Source organism: Mesoplodon densirostris, chromosome 2 (assembly GCF_025265405.1).
Source record: "Mesoplodon densirostris isolate mMesDen1 chromosome 2, mMesDen1 primary haplotype, whole genome shotgun sequence".
In the NCBI taxonomy this organism is placed as follows: domain Eukaryota; kingdom Metazoa; phylum Chordata; class Mammalia; order Artiodactyla; family Ziphiidae; genus Mesoplodon; species Mesoplodon densirostris.
This window is the reverse complement of record NC_082662.1, coordinates 16,416,079-16,424,657: the sequence shown is the minus strand read 5'-3', so window position 1 is coordinate 16,424,657 and position 8,579 is coordinate 16,416,079. Positions and strand designations below refer to the sequence as shown.

Below are 8,579 nucleotides of genomic sequence, written 5' to 3'. Positions count from 1 at the left end.
AGACACCCCTTTCAAATGGTGATAAGAGAATGAACAAAAGCAAAGTCTAGTGCGTGGAATGCCTTACTTTTGTCATGCCTGATAGTGAGACTGATCTGTCACTAGTCTTGAAAGTTTCTCATTGGAATGGAAGCCTCAAGGCTTGTCTTGCTTTTTTGTTTGTTTGTTTGTGAAGGGTTTTCTGTGGGGAGCTCGGGGATGACCGCTGGCCCATGATCCCGTTCACCTCACTTCTTCAGCAGGACAGCCCTGGATTCACGGCTGTGGGCTGGGTCCCCAGGTACTTTCAGGGCAAGGGCTGTGGTTGTGTTAGAAGCACCTGCCATCTGTTGGTGAAAATTTTTTGGATTCTACATGATGAGTCACTTCTTTCTTCTGCTGTTCCTTCTCCTGCCAGGACGCATTCACCTACTGGATTTTATCAGGGGATGGAGTGGAATCTCTCATCATGAAGCTTTGTCCTATGCAACATCCATGTCCCTAATGAGCCATCTTCCTGCTGCCATCACTAGAAGAGGTGGGGAGGAGTTTCCTCTGTGTTCCCGCAAGGTGGGGAGAAGACCCGGCAGCCATCCAGTCTGGCCCTCACTCCAGGGCCCTCCCAGATAAAGCTACAGCTGCCGCCCTCAGCTGGTTGGAGTTGACAGTCCAAGGTGGTTCCACATGGTCTTGCCAATGCTCTCTTGCTAGGGCACCAATGCCTGTGAGCCGGTGTGGCACAGGGCAGACCCTCACTGACTGTGGGTTAAATGAATGACTCGGGCCTGTGACTGCAAAGTGGGCCAACTTCAGACCTACCAGGGCCACCAAGAGTTAGGCCCTGGGCTCAGCTTAGCCCATTAGGCCAGGGCACCTGATTGGCAATACCACCTACAGAGCCAAGAAGGCTGAAGTTCTGATACAGTGTGTTCTTGCCAACCTCAAAAGGAGAGTACGTGGAATGATTTGGGGAAGAAATTCAGGAGTTTCTTCCCCTACAGGCCAGCTTAGTGCTCTGATATGAGCTGAAATTTCGCAGGAGCTTTCGGAAGGGTGGGCATCTGGAGTGCCTGGGGAAGAGGACTTGGATCAAACAGCAGGGCCAAGTGCTTTGCCAAGGAGAGAACTGAAGACGGGGTTCACAACGCCCTCTGTCCACTAGCGTGGGTGGCTGAAGCCTTGGGCTGAAATAAGAAGATGCACTTCTCCACTGACTCAGTTTCACGCAAATCAGTTTTTATTAGTAGTATTGTCATCTTTTGTCCCCGCAGAAAAAGTTTATTTGAAACAAAAGACTTGCTTCAAATCTAGCTTTGTTCACATATCCCCAAATATCTTAAAATATTTCTATGCTTTATGCCTTCCATTTTGTTCCCACTACCCCCAAAATTCTAAGCTAAATAGCAGTAGCAAACCCCTAAGTGCAGAACATTCTAACTCCTCCATGCTCCATTTCACTGCAATTTTCTAAAGATTTCCTGCCTGGAGAAATTACCAAGTCCCAGGTGGGTGGGATTTTATTCTTACCACAGAGTAGGTGGTAAGAATAAAATGTGGGAGTCTCTTCCCCCAGCCTCCTAGATCAGAGGCAGAGTTCTGTGCTCGAGTCCTGGGTAGGAGGCGAAACCCCTGGACTGTGAGTACCGGGCTCGAGTCACCAGGCCCTTCTGCGTGGTCAGCAGCCGGGGGATGTGGCCAGCGGCCTGGGCCTGCCCAAGGCGCCAGCAGCCCCAGCTGACCTTTGCAGTCAGAGGAGCGGCTGACCAAATGGCACTAAGAAATTTTGCAAAACATTCCAAAATAACCTATTCTAGAATGATCTGGGTGGCGTGGGATGCAGTTAGGACAAGTCGAGCCTTCTTCAGAGGAAAGGATGTTGGTGTTCATCTCCAGGGCCAAGTATCAATTTGCTGGGAGTAACATTTCCAACCACAGGGCTTACCTATGCACGAGATGCACTCGTTGCTATGCTTCTAGAAGTCCTGCCTTCTCTGTGTACCTAGCAAGTAGGGGTGCACATCAGTACTCAGGGCTTTGTGATGGCTGGGCTCTGGGAGGACAGGTGTTCTCTACTCTGAACGGTGATTTGGCCATAAAGGGGATCCAGGTGAGATGTGGGAGCCTTGCTCAGCTCACAACACGAGGGAACTTTGGAAAATTTCCATGTCACCATTTCAGAGCTGGAAAAGCAAGACTCCGGGGTCTGCCACACAGCTACGGGTGTCATGCTGATCGACCAGACATTTATTTGGGCACATGGTCTCAGCATAGGCACAGCAAAGCGACACCAAACCGAGGCGCCCTCTTCCTCTGGGGGATTCTAAATCAGAACACGGGGGCACCCCTGTCGTCTCAAGGGAGCGTCCGTGTTTGAAGTAGGGGAGACCCTGAAACTGGGGGATAAAACAATGTATCTACACCCAGATAAGCCAAGGGGGTCTTTCCTATAAGCTGGTGCAGACTTGTAGGTTTGTGCCTTTTCAAAACAAAAGATGCCACCACTGACAAAAGCAAAGGATGTAAGATTACACTGGCTTTTCTCAGTTTTGGGAAAAGTTTGTGCAGAGAGTAGCTACCAAAAATTGTAAACCTCGTCATTCTCTATTAAAAATAAAGTAGCTCCTGGCTAATCCCTGCTTATGGAAGGGATTCACTTTCCAGCTCTGGGGCTCTTTCTGAAATGTTGGTGTATTGGGGGATTTGTATTAGCTGAAGACCTATTCTTTCCTCTGAAACCACTTCACACAAACGGTAATCCCCGAGAAACTCGAGCCACCGAGCTTGGCAAAGGGGTGGCTCCCAAAATAGGGTCAAGCGCCTGTTTCTTAAAGATGCTTGCAAGAAACACAAAGGCCAGTGCAGTATTTCCTGAACCCTGGTTATTTACCAGACCAGAATCCTCTCTGGGAAGTGTTTAATTCTGCATCAAATACAGAAAGGCAAACCATTGGCTTCAAGAGAGTGCAAGTTCATTGTAAAGGTAAGCAGGTGCTTCAGAAAGGACCCAAGGAGAAAAGGAGAAGGCCTGGTCACAGCTGTTCCAGGAACAGCCTCGGTCACTTGCCAGTTCACTCCCGTGGTGGAGAGAAGTTAACAACTGGAAGAGAATCTCCTTAATGCATCTGGTGCCTGTGTAGATGTCACTGCTTCAAAGAAGATGCTCTGAGGGTGAGTGTCCCAAGACTCACAGCTGCACCAGATTCACATGGCACTTGGAACCAAGCTGCCTGGGAGGCTGTGGCACCCAAGCAGGCTCCTTGCTCGGAGACCCAGGACCCCAGCTGGGTGGCTGCGGACTCAGGGCCCTCCCTCCCCATCTTCCTGTGAGATGCCCAGCACCGACTTGTGGAGGATTCCGCACTCCTGCAGAGACTTGGTGAGGTCAGAGAAATGCCTCCTGGGCACTTCCATCGTTTCAATGCTGCAGTGTCGGTAGGTGGCCTTGTTCTTGTGTTCGGCCACGGCGACAACGGTGTATAAGTCATCAGTTGGCCGGAAATGGTGGACAAACCTTCGTCCTGATGGTGATCTCACAGCAAGCAGCAGCCTTGGCTCTTGATCTGATGGTTCCTCCAGGTCTCTGGCCCTGTAGGAGCTTTGTCTCTTGGTCCGCACGATGAATTTCCTCTCCGGGGAACAAGGTTGAGCTCGGGAATCTTCTTCACTCATCTTCACGGTGCAGGTCTCCGCTTGGTAAAGAGCCTGGGTGCTGCTCAGCTTCAGGGAACCAGTCATTTTAGCAACTGTTTCCAGGGCCCCCTCCTCCAGGGTCTTCCTGTTGATGGAAGGAAGGACTGGGTATTTATTGAGGGAAGAGGATGCCCCTATGGGCACCTGCTGCAGCAGCTCCAGGACCTCATCGGGGGCTCCCTGATTTGGAGATTTGGGTGTGCAGGCTCCCGGTTTCTGGCTGCTCGACGACTCGCAGGGAATGGCTGGAGGTGAAGATGGTGTGAGGCTGCCGCATCCCTCCGTGCCTGCGGGCTTATGCAGACTTGGACGAGTACGTCCCTTGGCGGACTTGGGTCTTGTGACGTGCATGTTTAGTGAGTCTGGCTGCCAAACGAAGCTGTCAGCTGCTGTGCTGACAACAGTGCTGCGTTCGGGGGGGGCGCTATTTTCACAGGGGCTTCTGTGGCCATTGCTCCTCAAGACCCCCTAAGGAAGCAAAAGAGAGGAGGCTGTGGGTTAAATGTTCTAGGACTTCTGGACCTGAGCCATTCACTTCCCAGGATCCAGAATAAGGACCGGCCACAATGGGGGCAGGAGGGGGTGGGCAGAGGAGCTTCTCTCTGGATTTCTGGCATCTGGAGAAGGGCACCAGCTGCAATTCATTCATTCCTTCATTCCAGGCATTGGAATATATCAGTGAACCAAAGTCCTTGCAACTTAAATTATCATAGTGAGAAAAGGCTGGTGTTAAATCCACAAGTAAATAGATACTTTCAATGACTAATAACTGCTATGAGGAAAATAAAGTATTGCACCAGTGAGTGAGTAATTCTTATTCTTACGGGGGGTCGGGAGGGCTTTAACCTGAGAGACCAGATTGATGAGAAGGAATAAGCCCTGTTACGATCGAGAGCAGGGCTCAGCTAACTTTTTCTCTAAATGGTTTTGGCTTTGGGAGCCACATGGTCTCTGATCCAACCACTCACCCCTGCCCCTGTAGCACAAGAACAGCCATAGACAATACATAAGAAAGGGACTGCGGCTGTGTTCCCTGTGTTCCCAGGCAACTTTATTTACAAGGACAGGGGTGGGCCCCATTTGGCCCACAGGCTGTTTGCCCACCCTTGCTCTAGGGGGAAAGTGTCCCCAGTGAGGGAAGAGCCAGGGTCCAGTCCTGAGGGCGGAATCTGCTGGCTCCCAGGGTGGGGCGCTCCGCCCTACGCTGTCCACAGACCTGGACGCCCAGAAGAGAGCGTTACCCATGGCTGCCTTTGCTCAGAAGAGAGAAAGTATCCCTGTTCAGATACCCAGCAGGGAATCCACGCTCAGCTTCACTCAAGAGCTGAGAGCTATATATATGTGTTAGCATACGATATTTGTTTTTCTCTTCCTGACTTTCTTCACTCTGTATGACAGACTCTAGGTCCGTCCACTTCACTACAAATAACTCAATTTCACTTCTTTTTATGGCCGAGTAATATTCCATTGTATATATGTGCCACATATGGAATCTGAAAAAAAAAAAAAAGGTTATGAAGAACCTAGGGGCAGGACGGGAATAAAGACGCAGACCTACTAGAGAATGGACCTGAGGACACGGGGAGGGAGAAGGGTAAGCTGGGACAAAGTGAGAGAGTGGCATGGACATATATACACTACCAAATGTAAAATAGATAGCTAGTGGGAAGCAGCCGCATAGCACAGGGAGATCAGCTCGGTGTTCTGTGACCACCTAGAGGGGTGGGATAGGGAGGGTGGGAGGGAGAACCAAGAGGGAGGGGATATGGGGATATATGTATATGTATAGCTGATTCACTTTGTTACACAGCCGAAACTAACACACCATTGTAAAGCAATTATACTCCAATAAAGATGTTAAAAAACAAGAGCTGAGAGCCTGAGCTTCCTGCCACAGGTGGCAGGGGGGGTCCCGCCCGGTATTCACTGGGGAATCACCCCCCTCTGCCATGCCCATTTTCCCTTTCCCCTCCATACTTTATTTTCCTTTCTACTGGCTTTTCATTCAACCTTGCTAGGTGGCTCTGTACAAGTCACTTCATGCAACATCCCTCTGCTGCCCTCACTTTGTCATCAGGCTGGGGGAGAGGAGAAGGAGACCCCACTGCTGGTCCCCCCATTGGCCAGAACTCACAGGGGGGCACTCAGCTTCTAGACCAGGGATGGCAATCCCTTTCCGTAAATGGCCAGAGAGTAAATATTTTCGGCTTCGTGGGCCACAGTCTGTCACAACTACTCATCTCTGCCCTTGTGGTGTAAACGCCGCCATAGACAGTGTGTAAATGAACGGGTGTGGCTTTGTCCCAAGAAAACTGCCTTTATGGACACTGGCATTTGAATTTCATATCATTTTCATGCGGCACAAAATCTTCTTCTTTTTATTTTTTCCAACCATTGAAAGTGTAAAAGCTATTGTTAGCTCACGAGCCACACAGACACACTGGTGTGATCTGGCCTGTGGGCCATGGTTTACCAAACCCCGTCCTAGGCCACCTCCAAAGGGGCCTCTGGCCACATACTAATTCTACAGATGTGTGAGCCAGAAAAGCAGAGCAAATGCCCCAGGCCACCAAGGACCAGACTTGGCCTCTCCCCCAGCACTGGTCACATTCAGTCTCTTCGTTAGCTGTTGACATTTCTTCTTCCCAACCACCTTGTCAACACTTTGAGGGCCCCTGTGTTTGGACCTCCGACACCCTGTATTTGGGGGTGTGCGCGAGTGCACGTCCTGAAGCACAGTGGGAGGCGTGTTTCTCTTGAAGGCCTGGAACTGCCAAGTCAGGCCCCCTCCCCATCCTCACTGTCTTCACAGCACCTTCACTAACACGCTCTGATCACCTTTTCTTCCCAGTCCCTGGTTACGTCCTTCCCAGGACACTGCAACGTGTCGGGCTCCCTGCCTCCTCTGAATCCTGACCACCGCTGTGACTGCGGCTCTCTCCACCTGCAGCCTGACCAGCCCTCTCCCAGCCCTCGAAAGACCTTCTGGTAGCTTCCCAGAGCCTCCCCAGGAAGCAGCACGTTGGGAAGTGTCATGAGACCTAGGTTATTTCAGGCCCTGCCAAGAGCTAGCTGGATGACCATGGGAAATCATTCTACCTTTCTGGTACATTGCTTTCCTCATCTATAGAATTAGCTATACGACCTTGAAAACATTATTTAACTACCTCTAAACATCAGTCTCTTTATCTGCAACATGAGGACAGTAATACGAAACACCATAGGTAAGGCCGTAAAAACCAGGCTTGGCACACAGTAAAGGCTTCATTTTTCTGCTTTTGGTTTTTGTTTTCTGTTTATTTAGTGCTTTCGATTGTTTTAGGTCCAAAAGTCTCACCTGTTGCTTCAGAGCTTTTCCCCAGGGTGTCCGTGGTGGGTCTACTCCCAGTCACCTCTAATCGGCTGGGTGACTCAGGGGACCCATGCCTGCCCCGCCCACTGCACAGAAATGCTGGAAGGTTGACTCCAATGAGCTACTGCCTATGAAACTGCCTCCAAAAATGCATTCTAATATGTCCCTTCTAATCCCATACTTTTATTTATTTATTTATTTAGTTAGTTAGTTAGTTATGTATTGGCCACACCACATGGCTTGTGGGATCCTAGTTCCCCGACCAGGGATCGAACCTGGGCCCTCGGCAGTGAAACCATGGAGTCCTAACCACTGGACCGCCAGGGAATTCCCCCTAATCCCACACTTTAATCGTATACTTACCTCCCATTCACTTACTCCAAGCTACCTTCATCACACAATGCTGAGCAATGCAATTCAAGCCCTTTAGCTCTGAACCCTGATATTCCCATTCTGTGCATATTACCGTCATTGTCTAATTTTAGGGCGTACCCCCTTCCTCACCACTAAAACCACAACCAAACAAAACACAGTATCCCTGTGTATTCCTGAAGGCTTACTCAGTTCAAAGTCTGCCCTGTCAGAAAGAGAAAAACAAATACCGTATACTAACACATATATGGAATCTAAAAAAAAAAAAAAAAAAAGGTTCTGAAGAACCTAGGGGCAGGACAGGAGTAAGACGCACATGTAGAGAATGGACTTGAGGACACGGGGAGGGGGAAAGGTAAGCTGGGACGAAGTGAGAGAATGGCATGGACATATATACACTACCAAATGTAAAATAGATAGCTAGTGGGAAGCAGCCACATAGCACAGGGACATCAGCTCGGTGCTCTGTGACCACCTAGAGGGGTGGGATAGGGCGGGTGGGAGGGAGACGCAAGAGGGAGGGGATATGGGGATATATGTATACGTATAGCTGATTCACTTTGTTATAAAGCCTAAACTAACACACCATTGTAAAGCAATTATACTCCAATAAAGATGTTAAAAAAAGAAGAAAAAAAAGTCTGCCCTGTCTTTCTTGACTGCAAGGCCTCTATGTTTGCTCCATTCTGCTCACAGGCCGTGTCTTTCCACACTCCCATTTTCCCACTTCTAGTCTTTCACACTCAATCTGGCTGCTGGGAGTTCGGGAGCCTTCTCCTTGGCATCAAAAAAGCCTGCCCAGCTCCTTGTTAATTTAATCTATTTTCTGATCAACTGTGAAGAATATGTGGGGGGGTTCCCTTTAATTTTAGTCAAAGTCTTTTGCTTGTAATTAAGCAGCTCTGCACTTAACTCAGGGTGGCATGGGGAGGTCATAACTGCCCAACTGTTCTGCCAAAGAGAAGCTCAACTGGGAGACCGGCTCCCCCTCTCTGCCCACCCTTCCCCGTCGAAGAAGGACTGCTAATTTGCCACAGCTTCTACCCAGTTATCACAGACTTGGCTTCTAATTCCCACACACGCCTCGGGAAGGCTTAACTGTCAGTAAGTTTGGTAACTTAGAAACCTCTTCCTTAACAACTTTGATGAGGAAAGTCATGTGTTCTCACAGGCTCCCTACTGGATT

General features: G+C 49.6%; 1 protein-coding gene across 1 annotated transcript; it reads right to left on the bottom strand.

Moving 5' to 3' along the window:
- Positions 1-3,276: 3,276 nt before the first annotated feature.
- UBXN10 (UBX domain protein 10) lies at positions 3,277-4,121 on the bottom strand. Its single transcript, XM_060080405.1, is given in 2 exon segments — positions 3,277-4,098; positions 4,101-4,121. Coding segments are annotated over 2 exon segments (843 nt in total).
- Positions 4,122-8,579: the final 4,458 nt, after the last annotated feature.